This window comes from Solanum verrucosum, unplaced genomic scaffold (assembly GCF_900185275.1).
Source record: "Solanum verrucosum unplaced genomic scaffold, falcon-dt-bn FXZP01000252.1, whole genome shotgun sequence".
Classification (NCBI taxonomy): Eukaryota; Viridiplantae; Streptophyta; class Magnoliopsida; order Solanales; family Solanaceae; genus Solanum; species Solanum verrucosum.
Window position 1 is genome coordinate 4478022 of NW_026019988.1, and position 21897 is coordinate 4499918.

Here is a 21897-nt window from a genome sequence, read left to right on the forward strand (position 1 = left end):
TTTTTGATGATGCATATGATAAAACCCATAAAGCATTATTCTGATTTGCTGTTTCTAATATTCTAAAGAATTTAATCCAATCTTAGTGTCCACTTAAATGAACATGTTTGCTTAGTGCAATGTAATTAATAAAAATATTTTTATGTTTTATTATATATATATTTTATGTTGAAACTACCACCTGTTTTTTTTTTCCCCCATTGTTTTTCAGTAACAAAAAAAAAGTTTTTGTTTTATAATTTAGTGTCACATTTGCATGCACAAGTGAAAAGTGTCAATTGATCTTGTAAAAGCAAGAATCTTAACATTCTAAATTGTAATAGGTATTATTAGACGTATGAATTTATGTGATACACTTTTTTAAATCAATTAAAAAAGTATTACTTTTTTTTTTTGAAAATTATGTAATAATTTTGGCTATTCTATTCTTATTCATAATTAATGACATGACTGGCTATGACCAACTTGAAAATAAAAGTTTATGTTACTTAAAAAAACAAGAAAATTCCAATAAACGTTTCAATAGGAAATATAAGATTTCTAATGAAAAATGTTAAAGAAATAATTTTTAAGTTTAACTCAGCCTAAAAAATAAGTTCAAAATATTAGGATCGTCCAAACCATGTTTAAGAGACCACCCACTCCATAAACCATACGTGTGTGACTCTTCTCAAAAAATCTGTCAAAAATATTTCTGACAAGAAACTTTTTGATGGATCTTTCAAAATTCTATCAAAAATTCATATTTTTTTTAAAAGTAGTACTGTCATATTTTTATAAGGAGAGAGAAAACAAAAGAACATGCAAAAACATAATGTCGATACTTTATATATACTTAACTGACATGTTGAAAGATTCTTTTAATTTCTTAAATTTCATATTTCAATCGAACACCTTCACAATTAATTTAAATAAAACGCAACAAATACTTGTTCTTGAATTCACAGATATAAAAAGTTGTCTTAGAGAAATATATAGAAGTTTGTTAAAAAGCATTTTCATAAAACTCCTTTTAATAGTGAAAAGTTTGTTTAGAGAAGTGTTTAAATGAACACTCCCATTATACGTAATAAAATAAGATAGTGGAATCCATAGGTAATTAAAGGATGTGTCTAGTATGAAAAAAAAAACATTTCCAATTTTTTTTTTCATATTTTGGTCAAAATTTTTAGAGAATATTTTTTCTAGAAAAATTAATTTCTCAAAAATAAAAAAATAACCTTCTGATCAGCGGTGGTAGGTATTTCTCGGGGCGTATTCCAATTTTTCACCAAGGGAAGCGATTGCAGAGAAGAATCTGAAACAAAGCACTTCGTCTATCGCGAATTTAAAATTTTCACCAAGGAGGTTCGAAAAATAGTGCCTAAAATCTAAACTTGGAACATCACGGTAAATTTTAAACCGCCTAAACTACTGAATCACCTGCTTGTCTTATGTTTAGGACATTTAAATCTATATATACATACCAACATGGGTTGTGGTGCACTGGTGGGAGTGCTTCACCCTTAACCAGAGATTTCGGGTTTGAGCTCTGGGTATGGAGAAAATCCTATTGGGAGCGCCGCCACCCCCGAATGGACCTTGCAGAGCGCGATCTGGATTTAGTCGGAGCTCTAATGTGAGCTCCAGACACCGGTTGGGAAACCAAAAAAAATAATCTATATATACATAAACAATTTTTTAAAATATGATCTTATACATACAATATAATTTTTTGTCGAGGGGGTTCATGTGAACACCCTCGTGCCTTCCTAGATCCGCCCTTGATTATATATCGATAATATTTTTTCAGTTACGTATCAAATACAAGAAAATAAATAAACCCCGATTATTTTTTTGGAAAATATTTTCCTACCTACCAAGCACACCTAAATTGGATGACACATAGACGTGTGCTTAAATCACTTTAACATTTCTTGTACCCTATAAATATACTACTCAAGTGAGAAGTTTGTTATAAATTACACAAAGCAATTAAAACAATATAAGCATTTCTTCATCAATCAATCATATAGTTTTATTAATTAGAAAAATAATGTCATCAAATTCAAAAGAATGTTTAATGAAGAATTTAAAGAGATCAAAGCCATATTTGGCTGTAATTTTCTTGCAATTTGGATTTGGAGGGTCAGCCATAATAGCTAAAACTGCATTAAATAATGGGATGAGCCATTATACTTTTGCTGTCTATAGAAATCTCTTTGCTGCTGTTGTATTTGCTCCTTTTGCTGCTCTTCTTGAAAGGTAATAATCTTTAATTTAGTTACCCTCCCCCCCCCCCCCCCCCACCCCAAACTTAAACACGAAGCAGTGACAAATTCAAAATTTAGATACTATGTTGTTTTGGGTATGTACCTAGCCATATTACTGAACACTCTTCGTTGAAAAATTATGAATATATGTATACTTAGAAGTCATGTGATCGGTTGAATAACATTATTCGTTGGAAAATGATAATTTGTGTATATAGGTGAAATATTACTTTTTTTTCTTTTTCATATATATTAAATTTTGAAAACCCCTTATTAATTTTTTTTGGCTTCGCCAATGGTCTTGAGTTGAAAGATCGATATATACACACGTATGATAACATTATATTTAAATCTTATTTTCAATTTTATAGCTAAAGTAAATATGCTCCAAAAAATCATGTATTCTTTTATAACTGCTCCTAGTTGGTGCATTGGCATGAAAAGGACAAGTTTGAAACTCTCACCAAGCAGAGACATGATAGTTACTTAGATGTGCATATTTCTGCTAAACAAGTAAAATGATGAAATTAATGAACCAAAAACCCAATCACTAAAGTAAAACAAGTTAAAAACCACTCAAATCTGAAATCACAAATTTATTTTAAAAAATAATATACAACACCATAATTCCGTAACTATAAATATCATCACTAGTGGACACTATTCTCTCCGAGTGATATTCTTAGAAGGATTGACGAAAAGTTAATCAATTGAGAAACAACACTAATTCTGCATAAATAAAGACTTGTTTTTTGTACTTCTGAAATTTGGAGAGGCTTAATTTTGATATAAGAAAAGCAAAGAGAATGGATGATAATAACTGCAACTTTGTAAGGTCTCACAATACAAGACCAATAAATAAGTTTGTTAGAATACAATAGTAATAGGGGCAACAAAATGGGTTACTGCAACAACTTACAATTTCACAATACAAGGATATATATTAGTAATATGTTTTACTGAATACAATAAAACGCAACAAAGGCAATTGCAGGGAACAACATTACATGAAAATACACTTGAAAACTGAACTCGAAGTCTAAAAGGAAATGGGAATATTCAAAATCATAATTAACTTCCTTATCCCTTCCTACTCACGTTCTCAAACTTCTATACCAATTCCATTACTAATTTTGGCCTTGCTCACGTGACTTTATTCCTTCCCAAAAGTAATCGTCCAACCTTTTAGGTGGAATTACACTTCTAGTACCCCGACGCGGCTTGCCAACACATAAATCACTCATGGCATTAGGAGTTGGGATCCTAGAGGCAACACCATCCTTCTCACCATTCACATTGTTGATTGTGTTGTCTGTAGGATTGATGGAGTTTTTTTCCTTTGCAGAGTTGTCCCCCATAGAAATAATGTTTCCAATTCCATGTCCTAGAGATGTAGCATTTATGCTATCTTCTCCAGATTTCCGCTCAACATCATTAAGCGCCTCAGGAAACTTGTTCGGGAAAGACTAGAAAGATCATAAAAAAAGTTTTTAGAGAGTGGAAAATAAATTATTAAGGCTATTCGAGTTTCATCGATAATCTCTTTTTGTAGAAGGCATATAAATGCACAAATATTTCATGTTATTGTGAAAAAGGTTTTCTACCGCAGTTATAAATGAAAAACCCTAGCTTGGAAGAGTTGATTCGATCTCTATTGATGAAGAAGAGAAATCCATAAACTCAAAATTTAGATACTATGTTGTTTTGGGTATGTACCTAGCCATATTACTGAACACTCTTCGTTGAAAAATTATGAATATATGTATACTTAGAAGTCATGTGATCGGTTGAATAACATTATTCGTTGGAAAATGATAATTTGTGTATATAGGTGAAATATTACTTTTTTTTCTTTTTCATATATATTAAATTTTGAAAACCCCTTATTAATTTTTTTTGGCTTCGCCAATGGTCTTGAGTTGAAAGATCGATATATACACACGTACTAATTATAAAAATAAATCAAGTGACGAATTTAAAATTTGGATAGGCATGTGTGTTTTGAGCAAGGGGCTAAATACTCGTAACGAAGGGCTTGTTGGAAAATAATACTACAAATATATAAGTCAAATATTACTTTTTATATGTACATATTAAATCTCGCTTATATATTAGTTTATTTAGATGGAGTATTTGGTTTAATTAATCAATTTCATCTCTTGTTGTTTTTAACATATATACAGGAAAATAAGGCCCAAAATGACTCTATCCATCTTCTGGAAGATTATGTTGCTGGGCTTATTGGAGTAAATATCCCTGATATACACTAATTATACATAACTATTTTTTCTTGATTTAATTTAATATTTTGATCTAATATTTTTTTAAATTAAATTATTTTTTTGCAGGCCTGTTATAGACCAAAATTTATATTATGCAGGGATGAAATATACCACTGCTACTTTTGCAACTGCAATGTGTAATGTTCTTCCAGCCATCACCTTTTTATTAGCCTGGATACTAAGGTAATTAATCAATAGGCTATTTTTGCAAATTAATTAGTTTGTCACGTGATAGATACTAAAAAAAATAATTAAAAAGAAATTACTTTGTCCCTATCAAATAAAAAAAAATAAAAATAAATAAATATTATATATATATATATATATATGTAGGTTTGTGGATCAGGTCATTTCCAATGTTATGGGATAATTTTTTTACTATTATTTATTTATTTTAAAAAAAATGATAGTGCAAAAGTATTTTTTTTTCCGTTATCAAGTCGTCCGTGGCACAGCTAAAAATTTATATAAGAGAATTCAAAAATATCATGTTTAGCTAAGATCTAGCTAAGTTAATCTGTTTTTCTCTTAAACATTATGCTCAGTCAATATGATATATAAACTAGAACAATGAAAATACACAAACTCATGTGTACTACTGGTCTTACTGTTAAATGTTACTATATAATATTATACTGTCAGTGAATATGAGTTAATTCTCGAGAAATGATGGATAAATTTTATTGTAGGCTTGAAAATGTGAATGTATGGAAAGTAGGTAGCCAAGCAAAAATAATTGGGACAATAATAACACTTGGAGGTGCAACAATTATGACCCTTGTTGGAGGCCCAACAATTGGATTGCCATGGACCAAACATCATAACAATGTTCCTACTACTACTAATGTTGTTTCTCCCAATGAACTCAATCCTCTTAAAGGTGCCATCTTCATTGCTGCTGGTTGTTTCTGTTGGGCCGCCTTCTACAATCTTCAGGTAATGCTCTCGTAAAGTTACTGTCATGTGATTAAGAGGTTACATGTCTGACTTGTGAAAACAGTCTCTTGGAGAAAATGCACAAGGCTATGTACAATATAATAGACCTTTGTGGTTTGATCCTGACCTGATCCTGTGCATGATGGACAATTCAATTTTTATATTTCTATTAACTTTATAGTTATTAAGGGTATTTTCGTAAGAAAATAATTTATTCTTAGAAATTATGCACTGTGTGTTGTTTTTTAACATAACAAACCAAACATTCACTAAGAAATAATACCAGAATAAAAAATCTCATCATTACATATCTTCAAAACAAACAATATAAAGCTACTGGCATGTGATCAGAAAGTTAAGAGTTCGAACTCTGAAGACAGTCTCTAGCAGAAATGCAAGATATATAAGGCCACATATAATATAGATCCTTATGTTCCGACCCTTTCCTAGATGCCGTGCATAGCAGATAATTCGATTTTTTTTATATTTCTTCAGTATAATAATATTTTTTATTTTAACAGGCAATCACATTGAAGAAATATCAAGCAGGAATGTCACTTACTTCTTTAATATGTATGTCTGGGGCTCTACAAGGCACTGCACTAACACTTTTGGTTCAAAGGGGCAATTTTGGAATTTGGTCTATTCACTGGGGCTCCAGTTTATTCTATGCATCACTTTACTGTGTAAGTCTAAAAAAAATCTTAATTAATTCTCTTTTTTAAATTATATTTACTAAGTTTTAAGTTATATATATAAATATATATCGTTAGTGTAAGAAATGTTAATACAAATTTTACTTTTAAAAAGATTTATCTGTAGATCTCTTTTGAATGATTTAATAATGTATTTTTTTTATTTTTATCATAACGATATATATATAACTTAAACTCGTACGGTATTATTGATGCAGGGAATTGTTAATTCAGGGATTGGCTATTATGTTTCTGGATTAATAATGAATGAGAAAGGACCAGTTTTTGTGACAGCTTTTAATCCTCTAAATATGGTTATTGTTGCAATTTTGGGTTCATTTATTTTATCTGAGCAGCTCAACATGGGAAGGTAATTTAAATACTTATTTCCCTATTTATTTTTTATTTTTATAAATTTAAATTATATATACCAATACAAAAAAAATGTTTGTTTAATGTTACTAGATATTATTTTAATTATTAGTACAAAGTGAAGTTATTCTAATTTATTTTTTTGCTGATTTTAATTAATGTAGGGTTGTGGGAGCTGCTGTAATTGTTGTTGGATTATACCTAGTAATATGGGGTACTAGCAAGGACAAAATTTCAACAAAAATAGTGAGAACCAATATTGAAAATGTTGAATCAAATAATGATAAAGAATTAGCAGAGATTAAATCTTCAAACCAGTTAGTGATTGGAGATGAATCTGTTTAATTAAGAGAAGATTACAAAAAGTTATGGACTTATGGTTATGTCTTAATTGGTACAAGCTTGAGGGTTTAATGTTTATTCACATTAATATGTAACTTAAGGATGTGACATATTTTAAGCGTTAATTTAGCTATGTAATTGATGCTTAAAAATTTGCGCAGCAACTTTTTGCAAGATTTGAAGTATCTATTAATAAAGAGCATTTTACCATTTCTTTAGGTACTTAATCGAGTATATTATAATTTAAATGTCTAAATATAATTTATTGCAAAATCATACTCTGTTGATAGTGTCCTTATCCCTTAATCATCAAGCTATCCTCAGATTCTTAACTGAGATTGCAAAGCCATAATAATGATATCTAAATCAACTTATGTACACTTCAACCTATTTTGCGAGATACCTTCTACCTACTATTCTATTTCCCTTTGTCATTTAGATCCTATCAACAAAGTTAAAAATCATGAAATTGAATTGAGTAAGCAAATCAAATTTTACTCGATTTGGTACATTTAAACTATTAAATAAATATCTTCCTCCACTCATTTACTATTTCACCAAATACTTTCACTTTCCACCAACACAGATATCGACTAACTTTTCTCGCCAATATTTCATTAGATTTCCATGATTAGATCTAATGATGTTTTAAGGCTTAAGCCATAATACATCCATAATGTATAGCTTATAGAGCTATAACCACACAATCAACAACTATATATCTGTCCCAATCACTTGTAGCCAAATATCACAATAATCAGGAACTTCAAAAAGAATAATGTTCAAAAATCAAAATACAAAGTTATATTTTTTAAAAGAGAAAAAGAGCTTCAATTAGCATGTTTAGCGGTCACGGTCAAGAAAATATAATAAAAACACAACACCATCTGCTAGAGTTATTTATATAAAGTTAAAAACGAATTTGTAGTTGCAAAATAAGAGCATAGAGTTTTAAGACATCTAATTAAAATTTCACTTTAGTTCACTGACTATTCATTGACCTGCCACTTCCTTGACCAGGAGCACAAGATTGATCAGCAGATCAAAATGGTTTTGCTGCTTCATTTTTTGCAAGATGATATTCTCTAGCACTTTGTAAGTACTCTGGATACAAGACCAATAAATGAGTTTGTTAGAATACAAATAAATAACAAAAGATTATGACTATAAGGGTGCATTCATGGAAAAACAAAGTATTCACCATTGAAGGTTTGAAAATTTTCCGGATTGATTGGAGAACCAACGATTTTTTGAATTACTTCAAAGAGCATTTCCGAAGGGGTCTTCTTCAACTTTCGAACAACAGCATGAATTGTCCTCCCGCTATCAAAGTAAATATGACTGTTAGCATGATGGCTCTTGCAACCAACATGCCTCTCAAATTCCGTAGCACTTAGACAATTCTTCATCTACATAAGACATGTAATGCCCCATTAGACGTGAAGAAAATTCGCGAAAACAAATAGTAGAAGAGTGAAAAAAATCTTGCCTCGGATAACTTGCAGTTATCGCAGCTACATAGGTAACCATTCCCTTTAATAACTCCCATAAGAGATTTCTGCACCATAGAAAACATACTTAGAACCAAAAATATCGAAACCTCAAAGAAGAATTCAAGAATCAAAACTTGCCTCCGATGACATTGAGATATACTTCATGGGCACTCCATCAAGTAAACCACTTGACAATAAACTTTTTACATTGGTAGGAAAAGTGTACTGCACTTTCTTCTTGGAGTAAACACCAATATCCTTATCATGATTCACAGGGTTTTTTCCCTTTCTAGAGTTGTCCCCCATAGAAATGACTTTTCCTTTTCCATGTTCGAGAGATGTAGAATTTATGCTATTGGTGTTGGATATGTTCGCGCATGCATCTGTTGAAATTGGTTTATCACTTACATACTGCACGACTTGTTTCTTATTAGAGAATAACTCTCTTTCTGAAGCATCCATAGCACGCTTCTTTTTTATCTCAACATAAATCCCTCTACCCTTCTCTCCATCAGCTAGAGCATCAACATCATTTAGCATCTCAAGGCCCTTATTCTCGAAAGTCTGGAAAGATCATAAAATAGTTGTTGAAGAGTGGAAAAAAGATTATTAAGGCTATTCGAGTTTCAGCAAAATCTTTTCTGGGAGAAGGCATATATATAAAGGCAGAAATGTTTCAGAGTTGATAGTTAAAAATAAACGTAATTTTTTTTCTTCTTCTGAGTTTCATATATCAACTATTAGGTTGTGTGAGAGTTTTCTACCTAAGCTATCATCAACTATTTTTCAAAACACACATCAAATATTAATTATTTATTTTTCGTACCTGAAATATCACCATCATTCAGGCAGTAAAAGTGAATAATTAATAATTGAGGTGTGTTTCAATAATTGTTGGTGATAGTTGAGGCAGGAAAATCGCACATATGATAGTTTAGGTTTGAAACACAAAAACATGTATCCTTTAGATGCGTTTTTGACCCTTCACTCAAAATTTCATGTTATTTTGGAAAATATTTTCTACTTCAATTGTATATGGAGATACATATGCTTGCTATGGAAATAAAATTCTTCACCAAACATAGTCGAGAGAGAATGTCTACTATATACTTCCTCCACATACAATAACGTAGAGCAATTAAGATACGTATAAGCAAAGCATTTTGAGAACTTTATTTTTCCCTCACAGATGACTCTAATTCTTAGAGACGGTAATATTAGAAGAACTATAAAAGTAAAAATCAAATTTATCCATCAATCACTACCTTAACATATGTCATTCCCCACCCCCTCAATTCTCATGCCACTTTTAACTATGTCGTATTTATGAGCTATCTTGAGAAATAATACTTCATATACAAGTTAGTAGCATTTAACATAAAAACTCTATACCTACTTAGAAAGATATAAATGACTATTTCAACCTTCTCTTATGAGATTAAGATTCTTCGCATATGTATAAGTGACGGAGTTAAGCTAAAACAATCAAAAAATAAATAAAAAAAGATTATTCCATTAGGATATTTCATTTACTTTTTTCTGATGAATTTGCTAATATGAAATTTTTTATCTTTCTTTATTAATTTCCCCTTATCATCTTCATTAATTATAGTTTTGACCAACTCTTCCAAGTTAAGTTAGTCATCAATAATTTTTTTCCCTTTCTTCTTAGTGTCTGAAGAAAGGAAATCATCACGTGAAATTCGACATGCGAGGAGATGTCATTGCATATAAATGATACCATTCTATGCAGTACCGACATGTCCTCGCGTACCAAATTTCATGTGATGATTTACTTTCTTTAGTCATTAGAAAGAAAGAGAGAGGAAAGTTAATCTTATATGTACCACAAAGAAAAAGATCAAAGTGCACATCCAACATTGATAAAATAACATAGATTAAAGCAAGAGCATTCTTACAAAATTTTAAAATATTATTGTTGAAATAATATAAGTCGAAAACTTTACCATTTCCAACTATTTCAGATGCAGTCCTCCACGAACAAATAATAACTATCAAGCTTTACCAATGCTAAATTCTTCCACTTCAAAAATCAAAGCAAAAAATGTACATAAAATAATTAGAACATATTATGAAAATCTGAAAAAATAAAATAAAATTAAAAAGAGAGAATCTCTCTCTCCACCTGAAAAGTGAATTATGGAAAATACCGCCAAACAGAACATCAAAAATATTGAAGGTAAAAAATAAATGAATCCCATTCAGGTAGATTTACTAATTTCTAAATCATTGCTAACATTAACAACAACAACAACAAAAAAAAAACAATCACAATCATCACTAAAATCATATGTTTAAAATGAGTAATAAAAAAATGTTTTCCTTTTTCTCATTTTTAAACATTTAAATGAGAAAGTTCATATGATTTAACAATAAAAATCAGGTTACAACTTAATAAAATGGAAGATGATCACAATTCACAAGTGATTTCTACATGATGAATTCTAATGAAATCGATGAACAAATCGAAATGATTTAGTTTTGTTTTTTCAAGCAGCTCACCTCAATTGCAGCTCGCCAGTGAATTTTCCGAGATGAATTCCGGAGAAATTAGTTAGAGAGTGTTTCAAGTTTAATGGTTTTTTTGCTAGAGAGAAAGAGAAAGCTCAGAGGTATATATATACTAGTGTGACGAGTGATCTTATACAATTTGATTTACGAAATATAATATAATATGTTTAGCTGGATTGACTATGTTATGTCATGTGAGTCTTATTAAACGCAGGATAAGTTGTCCCCGACTTGCCAACCAAACAACAAAATAAGTGACACTATAATTTAATTTCATGACAATTTGGTGTTATCCTTCACACCAAACGACCCCTAATAGTTTATTGGAGTCCCTAAAATGAAAAAAGGGTAAAAATATTTATTTTTTTAAACTTTCTAGTCAAAGATTAGTTAATAGGAAATTATCCATGTTTATGCTTGTTTTATCCTAAATTACTTGACCATTCTTATTTTGGCAATTTAAGTTTTTTCTCCATTAATAGTTTTAAGATTTTGTAAATAATTTCCTTTTCATATATGTCAAAATTATCATAAATTGCTTGATCACACTGATTTGAGAATTTAAATTTTATTTATTAACAGTATGAAAAATATTTACATGGTCAAATATAGTTTGAGATTTCTATTTCTATTTTTATTTTTAATAAAACGCCACAAGACAATGTTCAGTGGTATAAATTTGCAAAAAAAAAAAAGTTTGAGATTTCAACAACGGAGACACCTAAATTTGATTTTGAAATGATGTTATTAATAGATTATTAATTATTACAGAATCTCATAAATAAATAAATGAAATTTAAACATAAAAGGCTTAAGGTTCTAATAATGTAGAAATATTTTGATTAAAAAAAGTATGTGTGTCCGATACTCACACCAAATCAACAAATACATGACACATATAAAAACTTACACTTTGATTATTCAATATTATAGTCAAAGATTAATAATAATAAAGTTATTCATATATATACTTATTTTGTCCTAAATTACTTGATCACACTTATTTTTAGAATTTACATTCAATTCAATTTTTCTTCATTAAGTTTTTGAAGATTTAGTGTTTTTTTTCTTCATATGTGCTCATTTTATCTTAAATTGTTTGATCACACTTGGTTTTATATTTATAAGTTTTCTTCACTAACAATTTTTAGATTTAGTAAATCATTTTTTTCTTCATATATGCTCATTTATCCGAAAGTAGTGTTTGGCTCTCCTACAGCCATATACTTGTAGTGTAACTTAAATATGCTAATCATTCATTAGTTTAAACGTATATTTTCTCTCTTCAATATGTGCATTCCACATTGACCTCTATTATCGAGAAATGACTATAGAGTGTAGAGTGAAATTTGCAAATGCACCGCTAGTGGATATAGTGGAAGTTACTCCACTATAACGTCCCTGGCTTGACTATGTGTGCTTTTCTAGTAAACTGAGTTTATTGATTTCAAATGCGAACTTGTTTTTTTTTTTTTTGTCAAAAAGAAAAGTAATTTAGTCAAATCATCTTTATAACAGATGAGACCCCTCTACATTACTCATCCTCTCCATTTCCCCAAGAACCTACTTGGATGATAGCCACATGTCATAATTAAGAACCAAATGTTGAGATTTAATTACCTAACTTAAGGTCTAACTATGATTAGAATTACAAATAATTTTTTATTTATTGTTTAAACAATGTCAATTTCATAATTCTAGCTAAAAATTCTCATTAATAAATATATCTATTTTTTTTCACTATTCCTATTTACTACGAGCTCTTTTTTTTTTTTTTTTTTTTTGAAAACAAAATTTTCTTTTTTGTTACAAAAATTCTATTTCTAAAATTCTTTGGAACTCTGAGTTATAGTAAAAAAATAAATAAGTTAACATCATGCAGTTTTTTTTTAACTTAAAATTTGCAAATATTCTTTTTAAATTTTTTAATATCATATGTTGATTAATTTGTGTAACGATTTCCAGTAAGGCCTAAACGTTATCAGGGGTGGACTCACCTATATCACCCGTGGGTGCTCAAGCACCAATTACTTTCAACTCGAGCTCTATATATACATATAGATTATTGAGAGAAATAGATAAAAACAAATTGTAAGCACCCAGAGACACCCAAAGGAGTTGTGTGCTCTGGTTAATGTTGTTTCTCTCCGATATTAAACTATCATGAGTCATGACAAAAAAAAATATACTCCCTTCATTCCATTGTGGCACTCTTTTTATTTTAGTCCGTTTCAGAAAAGAATGTCACCTTACAATAATGTACGATTGTGAATTTTAATAGTTTTTTTTAAAAAAAAAATATTAATTATAACTTGTAAAATCTCTTGACCGTAAAGTTTAAAATAGTTTTGCACTTATGATTTGTGATTGCAATAACTTTATGTTAAGGGTGATGCAACACTTTAACAATATGCATATATTTTACCTTCGGACCTTTTTTATGAGATTATATATGGATATGTTATTGTTATGGTAGAGCACCCACGAGATCAAAATCCTGGATCCGCCACTGAGCATTACTACATGACCAAAGTAAAAGACAAATTTTTTTTTTTTATTTTTCAAAACAAGTTGAGCTCGTTAATCAAATGGAAAATAGTGAATTTTTGAAATAAATTTATGAGATAATTTTTAGCTAGAATAGTTGGTTTGATAATTTTTTTTAAAAAAAACTAAATAAGGAAATTATTTGTTATTCTAATCATAATTAAATATTAATTTAGGTAATTAAATCTCAAGCTTTGATTCTTAATTATGACATGTATTTATCATCTAAGTAGGTACTTAGGGGAAATGGAGAGAATGAGTAATGGAGAGGAGCCTTATCCATTTATAACAGTCGTGTTTATTACAAGATCTTTTATCTTTTATGTGATTGACTGTTATACACGTATGATAACATTTGATAATTAAATCTTATTTTCAATTATGCAACTAAAGTGAATATAAAGAATAAAGTATTCTTTTATAACTGCTCCTAATTGGTGAAATGGCATGACCAAATTTGAACCTCTCATAGAGACATGATAGTCACTTATATGTGCATTTTCCTTCTAAACAAGTAAAAGGATGAAGTTGATGAACCAAAAACCCAATTACCAAAGCTAAAGAGGTTCAACACCTTCATAATAGTTCTTAAATTAATTTTGGTTTATTCAAATATTAACACCACAATTAACTTGCAGATCGGAAAGAACACCAGCGAAGGAGATGCTAACTTCTACACTTACAAAAATGCGTTTTTGATGTTGCTAAGCCTCTTGACTACATCTTTCATGGCTATTTTGTAGAAGTGATTTGTTTTTCCTCAGAAAAAAAAATTGTCCCTGAAAATGATTTTGTCATCCATTTCTCATGTCAAGATTTTCATTGCATATCTCTTCACCTGTTGGCCTTCTTTTGGTCAAATCCTCCATTAACATGATTCCGTAGCTATAAACATTACCACTATTCCCTCCGAGCCATATTCTTAGAGATATCAAAATCATCAACATGAGCCACCATGTCTTCATCCAAAAGAACGTTGGATGGCTTTAGGTTGCAATGAGCTATCAAAGTGTTATGACCATATAAAAGTTGTCATATAAAAGTTATTCCGGAAAGACTGGAAAGATAAAATAAAAGTTGTCAGAGAATGGAAAAGAAATTATTAAAGCTATTCGAGTTTCACTTAAAATCTTTTTTGGACAAGCAAATATTTCATGCTACTTTGAAGAAGTTTTTGTTTATTGCAATTGTAAATGAAAACCCTAGCTTGGAAGATTTGGCCCGATCTCTAGATATAAAGGATGAAGCTATCTTATTTAATAATTGAAGCAATTAATTTTTAGCATACTAATTTTAACATTCGATTACTATTTTTTTTAACGTATTGCACGTTCTAAAATTTCTAAATTCGCCTTTGATAAGGTACCCTCTACAAGTTAAGCAAGAGTCAAAGTAAATCCATGTCAAGAATCATTATGCCGAATGGAATTCCAGTAAAAAAACTTTTGGTTAGAATAACTGATTCTCAATTTATTGTATATGGCTTGAACCATAACAATTTCTCAACATGAAAACATTAATCTTATACTACAAGGTAGATGAAAAAAGAATATAGATCAAAGCACACGTTAGAGTTTTGAAAAAAAGAAGAAAAATAAGCACACAGATCAAAGTAAAGCATACATTATTAGAAATTGAAAAAAGAAACGTAAATCAACGAAAGAAAGATTTATTGTCAATTTTACCATTGTCTTACAACATTTTTAAAAATTATTGGTGAAACAGAATAAATGTTGAAACAATTCAAATTGAAAACTTTACCATTTTCAAGTATTTCAAATGCAGTGCTCCAACACCGAATAGCAAGTATCGAGTTCTATGAATGCTAAAATCTGAGGGCCTTCATTCATACCAGAAGCATGGAACCACCACCAGGCAATTAACAACCGGACCCACTGCCTTATGTACTTATAGATTATTATCTCATGTTTACCTCTTCAGTTAGCTATCGTTGTACTACCAGTTACCTTGTTGAACCCCCCCACGGGGTTTACTATTGAGATTGTTGTTGCAATGTCATTTAATTCTGAACAACTGCCCCCTATTCTATTTGTATTACGCTACAACTCACATTATATATAATTGTATCCATTCTTCAATAGATCTTCTGCCCCTTTAGTAACGTGATTTTAACAGAAAACAATGTCCCAATTTTCATTACCCATGCTATATATACTCAAGCCTTCAACAGAGGAAAAGGTACTACTGTGTACCATTTGATAGTCCTCATGAACATTGTGATTCCTCCTATGGGATATTTATATAATGTGCAGGTCGTGTATTTCATCATTAAAATGCTTTAAACACAACACACTGGAGACTTATTGTAATTGAATTCAAATTGCAACGATAACCGCCTATGCAATATGTTGATGAATCATCATTCTAGCTTTCTCCAATTATCCTTAGTCTCCAAGCCTGTGTCGCCATTACCATCCTACTTTTACTTGACATGGCCTTTGGAAATTCCACATTTGGCTGACAAACATCCCATTAATAACCACATTCTAACACTTAATAACATGGCCTTCTATTTGCTTTCATCCCACAGAATTTTCCTTAGGAACAGTTAGTATCATAACATAATGGTTTTCTATATTTACTTAACTTCCAAGTTAAAAACTGCAATATATGTTACAGTACTATTTCCCCTGTTTCATAAACTTATGGACACATACTATTATAACATAATGCTTTCCCGTATTCTCCGAAATTGCTAATTCTAAACTAAAATATATACTGTCACCAAGTTTTCGTAGTTACTAAACTAGAAAATTAAAAACTGAAATATATGTGGACATTTTAGGCTCCAGTATGTTGGTTTTTTCAATAACTCCTTTTTCGTTGCCGAACATAGTTAAACGAACAAATTACTCAACTCCTACCAATACAATCCCGGTTTTCCTCTATCTTTGCTCCATCAAATACCCTCCAACTAATAAAACACATAAGGATAACATCATTATTAATTGTATTGTAAATCTATTTCTAACTAATAGTATGTTTTGTAACATATCATTGTTTTTCAGTACTATGTAGCAGCTGGATGTTTGAATTGCGGGTGGCCTTTTAGCACTACACGAAGCGATTAAAATCCATGGTTCCAATACATTATTGTAATTGATATGGAAATGCATTTATATGAAGTAGGTGTAGACATCTTGGTTCTTATCAAGTAATTCCTTAACCAAAGATGACATTATAGGTCTTCCGAATTGTAGAAAATCAAGTGCAGGTACTATAAGATGTAACATATTGCATAGTTTGAAAATGTGTACGGTACGTTAGTTTTGAACAATATACAACGCTATTTAGCAGGTCTGTCTCTGTAAATAGGCCCCTATGTATGCAGAAAGTAGACTGAAATGTTCCCTATTCCATGATAGTACATGAGTCAGGCATGCAATAGTGAGGCACAAATAGTAACCACACTGATTTGTGCCACAAGTTGTAATAGCAAACTCCACCTTCTATACCGTTATTTATTTGCTTGATTCAGCGGACGCCATAAAGCTGCTCTAACATAGGTGGCCTCATAAGAACTGTAACCTGTACTACCAAATCCACTATGAAGTTGTTCTTCTATTGGTTACGCCTACTCCATACTTTGAAAGATTAGTATGATAGCGACCATGAAAGTTGACTTAGGATACTTCAGATATCTGTCCATGCGTTTTACATACCATCTTCATTTTCTTTTCCTCTGAACATTCATTTTTGGCTTTATCGACCATTTGTTATATAGATATAAATGGAGTAAGCTCTTGACCTCCAAGGGGTGTATTAGTAACTGGTTATGAATTTGCTGGATTGGCTATGGCGTTTAGAGTCTGACCCATGGTTATGTGCTGAGGCATTCACATTGCATCTCCATCACGAATCCTCATTTGTATGGGTAGTTATCTGGACATCAGTCATTAATAAAAGTTAGTTATGCCAGTATTTCTCGCGCTTATATTTAAAATCACCCTATTGAATGGTTAATTGTTAATAACTGATAATGTTTATAATTAAATATGACATATGAACTGTGTATAGAAGATATAATCAATTCTGATTGTCCGCTAACATTCTCGACATAGTCAAATCCCATTGGTAAAAAGTTTCTGCGCTGATTTAGATATTGCAAACAGGGATGGGTTACAAATTGAGGAACATATGCATGGCAGTGAAATTAGTATAAATTATGGATATTGAACAAACAGAAAAATGGTTATGTAAGAATAATAGCAATACAACCCTCCTCATGCAAGAAAGAAAGAACATAGAAGATAACTTTGGAATATGTATGGAAGTGCAGCAAATAAATTTGGTTTTATTATTTAAAATAATAACAATACAGCCCTTGTGCAAGCAAGAGTAGAGAATAAAACCATGGAGTATGTAAGACAGTGTTTCGAATAAATTAAGTATGTGTATACGTTTGCATAGTAGTAATTGAACGCATATGCATGATTTGGGCTCTGTGCAGAATCTATTCAAGGTTTGAGATACTTTGATGGAGGTTGGTGAGGGAGAGGCAGCGCTAAAACGCCTTTAACGGGCAATTGGAAATTAAGCCAAGGCAGCGAATAACCGGGGAAACATTTAATTTGAAGAGTGCAGGGTAGGAGCATCGTACCTGGAGTAAGTGCAGAAATTTGTTGCATGGTGGGGGCGCTGATCAATTGTGTTGAATGCAGGGGGAGTTAAAAGCAAGTCAAGGAGGAAGGGTTGATGGAGGGGTTATTTGTAAGAGGGAGGTGGTGGTAGTGAAGAGGTACAGTGGCTGGGAAGGGAGGCGTCTGAATACATGGGAAGGGGTATTTGTGGAATTTTTTAAAATGAAAGTGAATTCTGGCTTGTGGTGGCGCCACGTCACTGGGTTGAGGTTCTCCTTTATATATATGATGATATATGATAGTATGAAAAGTATTTACCTGGTCAAATATAATTTGAGATTTTAACAACCGAGACACCTAAAATTGATTTCGAAATGATATTATTAATAGATTATTAATTATCAGAGAATCTCCTAAATAAACAAATGAAATTTAAAATAAAGGCTTAAGGTTCTAATAATGTAACAATATTTTTATAAAATAAAGTATGTCTATCATGTACTCACACCAAATCAGCAAATACATGACACATATGAGAACTTGCCCTTTCATATACTTATGCTGTCCTAAATTACCCGATCGCACTTATCATAAGAATTTAAATTTACATTCAATTTTTCTTCATTAACTTTTTCAAGATTTAGTACTTTTTTTTAAAATATGCTTATTTTATTCTAAATTGCTTGATCACACTCGATTTCATAATTTAAATTTTCTTTACTAACAGTTGTTTTTAGAGGGAACAAATAATTTTTTCTTCGTATATTCTCATTTATCTTAAACTAGTGTTTGGCACACCTACAACCATAGGCTGGGGAGAGGATGCCGTTGTCACGGATTTTCGTTCATTACTTAAAATTTAAATATATATTTTTTCTCTTCAATATGTGCGTTCTACATAGACCTCTATTCTCGAGAAATGACTGCAAAGTGAAATTTTCGAACACACTACCAATAGATATAGTGGAAGTTACTCTACTATTACACGCCTTGAATGTGTGCTTTTCTAGTAAAACGAGTTTGTTGATATTAAATGCAAACTAGTTTTTTTTTTAAAAAAAATTAGTCAAACCCTCTCTATGACAGTCTTGTTATAAAATCTTTTGTCTTTTATGAGACTGATTGTTATACACGTATGATAACATTATATTTAAATCTTATTTTCAATTTTATAGCTAAAGTAAATATGCTCCAAAAAATCATGTATTCTTTTATAACTGCTCCTAGTTGGTGCATTGGCATGAAAAGGACAAGTTTGAAACTCTCACCAAGCAGAGACATGATAGTTACTTAGATGTGCATATTTCTGCTAAACAAGTAAAATGATGAAATTAATGAACCAAAAACCCAATCACTAAAGTAAAACAAGTTAAAAACCACTCAAATCTGAAATCACAAATTTATTTTAAAAAATAATATACAACACCATAATTCCGTAACTATAAATATCATCACTAGTGGACACTATTCTCTCCGAGTGATATTCTTAGAAGGATTGACGAAAAGTTAATCAATTGAGAAACAACACTAATTCTGCATAAATAAAGACTTGTTTTTTGTACTTCTGAAATTTGGAGAGGCTTAATTTTGATATAAGAAAAGCAAAGAGAATGGATGATAATAACTGCAACTTTGTAAGGTCTCACAATACAAGACCAATAAATAAGTTTGTTAGAATACAATAGTAATAGGGGCAACAAAATGGGTTACTGCAACAACTTACAATTTCACAATACAAGGATATATATTAGTAATATGTTTTACTGAATACAATAAAACGCAACAAAGGCAATTGCAGGGAACAACATTACATGAAAATACACTTGAAAACTGAACTCGAAGTCTAAAAGGAAATGGGAATATTCAAAATCATAATTAACTTCCTTATCCCTTCCTACTCACGTTCTCAAACTTCTATACCAATTCCATTACTAATTTTGGCCTTGCTCACGTGACTTTATTCCTTCCCAAAAGTAATCGTCCAACCTTTTAGGTGGAATTACACTTCTAGTACCCCGACGCGGCTTGCCAACACATAAATCACTCATGGCATTAGGAGTTGGGATCCTAGAGGCAACACCATCCTTCTCACCATTCACATTGTTGATTGTGTTGTCTGTAGGATTGATGGAGTTTTTTTCCTTTGCAGAGTTGTCCCCCATAGAAATAATGTTTCCAATTCCATGTCCTAGAGATGTAGCATTTATGCTATCTTCTCCAGATTTCCGCTCAACATCATTAAGCGCCTCAGGAAACTTGTTCGGGAAAGACTAGAAAGATCATAAAAAAAGTTTTTAGAGAGTGGAAAATAAATTATTAAGGCTATTCGAGTTTCATCGATAATCTCTTTTTGTAGAAGGCATATAAATGCACAAATATTTCATGTTATTGTGAAAAAGGTTTTCTACCGCAGTTATAAATGAAAAACCCTAGCTTGGAAGAGTTGATTCGATCTCTATTGATGAAGAAGAGAAATCCATAAACTCAAATGACTATATACAAAGGATGAAGCTATCTTGTTTAATAATTGAACTAATTAACTTTTAGCACACTAAAATTATCGTTTAATAACTTTTTTTTTTTCTTTTTTAAGTAGTGCACGTTCTAGAAATTCTAGATTCACCTTTGATAAGGTACCCTCTACAAGTAAAGGAGGAGCCAAAGTATATACATGTCAAGAATCAGTATGCAGAATAGAATATCAGTAAAACAACTTTTGATTTGAACAACTGATTCTCACTTAATTGTATATGACTTGAGCCATAAGAATTCCTCAACATAATACCACAAGGAAAATGAAAAGAGAACACAAATTAAAGTAAGAAAGTTTATTGTTAATTTTACCATAGCCTAAATTACAACATTTTAAAAAATTATTGGTGCAACAATATAAATGTTGAAACAATTCAAATAGAAAACTTTACCATTTTCAAGTATTTCAGATGTAGTACTCCAACACTGAATAGCAAATATAGAGCTCTATCAATGCTAAAATCTGTCACTTCAAAAATTAGAGCAAAAAATAAAAATAAATAATTAGAATAGAAAAAAATTGAATCTCACACTCAACTTGAAAACACAATTATAGAAAATGTCGCCAACATAGCACTAAAAATATTGAAGATTATAAATCAACAAACAAATATGTCTCACAGGTAGATATGCTAAGGTCATAATCATCACTAAAATTACTTGTCTAAAATGAGTAAATAAACAAAAAAAAATTGCTCCCTTTTTTATAATTTAAGACTTAAACAAGAAAGTTCATATGATGCATTTCTTAGAAAGAAGATTATCACAGATGAATTTTATGTGATAAATTTCAGCGTAAATTGATAGAGTTTTTGGCCAAGCAGTTCACCTCAATCGTAGCGTACCAATGAATTCTCCGGAATGAATTCTGGCCAAATCAATTTGAGAGAGATTTTAGTTCAGTGTTTTGCTAGATTCTCAAACACTGAAAATTGACAAGTGAGAGGAAGAGAAAGCCCAGGGGTTTATATTAGTGTGATGAGTGATCCTATACAACGCGATTCACGAAAAATAATATGTTACAACTAGGTGAAGTGAATGTGTTGTGTCACGAGAGTTTTATTTTGTCCTAAATTACTTGATCACATTTATTTTGTGAACTTAAATTTTCTTCACTAATTATTTTAAGATTTAGTAAATATAGTTTTTTCATATATGCCCATTTTGTCCAAAATTGCTTGATCACAATTGTTTTGAGAATTCAATTTTATTTATTAGTAGTGTGAAAAGTATTTACATGGTCAAATATAATTTTAGATTTCAATAACTTACATTATTAATAAGCGGAGAAACTTAAAATTAACTTTGAATGA

The 21897-nt window shown here is 30.6% G+C and overlaps 2 protein-coding genes across 2 annotated transcripts in view; both read left to right on the plus strand.

The window, feature by feature from the left end:
- The window catches only part of LOC125818561 (histone H4), a 400968-nt gene that overhangs the window by 44587 nt on the left and 334484 nt on the right, over positions 1 to 21897 (plus strand). The gene's annotated exons all lie outside the window — the stretch shown is intronic.
- On the plus strand, positions 1973 to 7026 carry LOC125818551 (WAT1-related protein At2g39510-like). Its single transcript, XM_049498040.1, has 7 exons — positions 1973 to 2244; positions 4436 to 4498; positions 4601 to 4717; positions 5224 to 5470; positions 5992 to 6156; positions 6384 to 6535; positions 6702 to 7026. The coding sequence occupies exons 1-7, from the start codon at positions 2036 to 2038 to the stop codon at positions 6880 to 6882; spliced, it is 1134 nt and encodes a 377-aa protein (XP_049353997.1). The 5' UTR covers positions 1973 to 2035; the 3' UTR covers positions 6883 to 7026.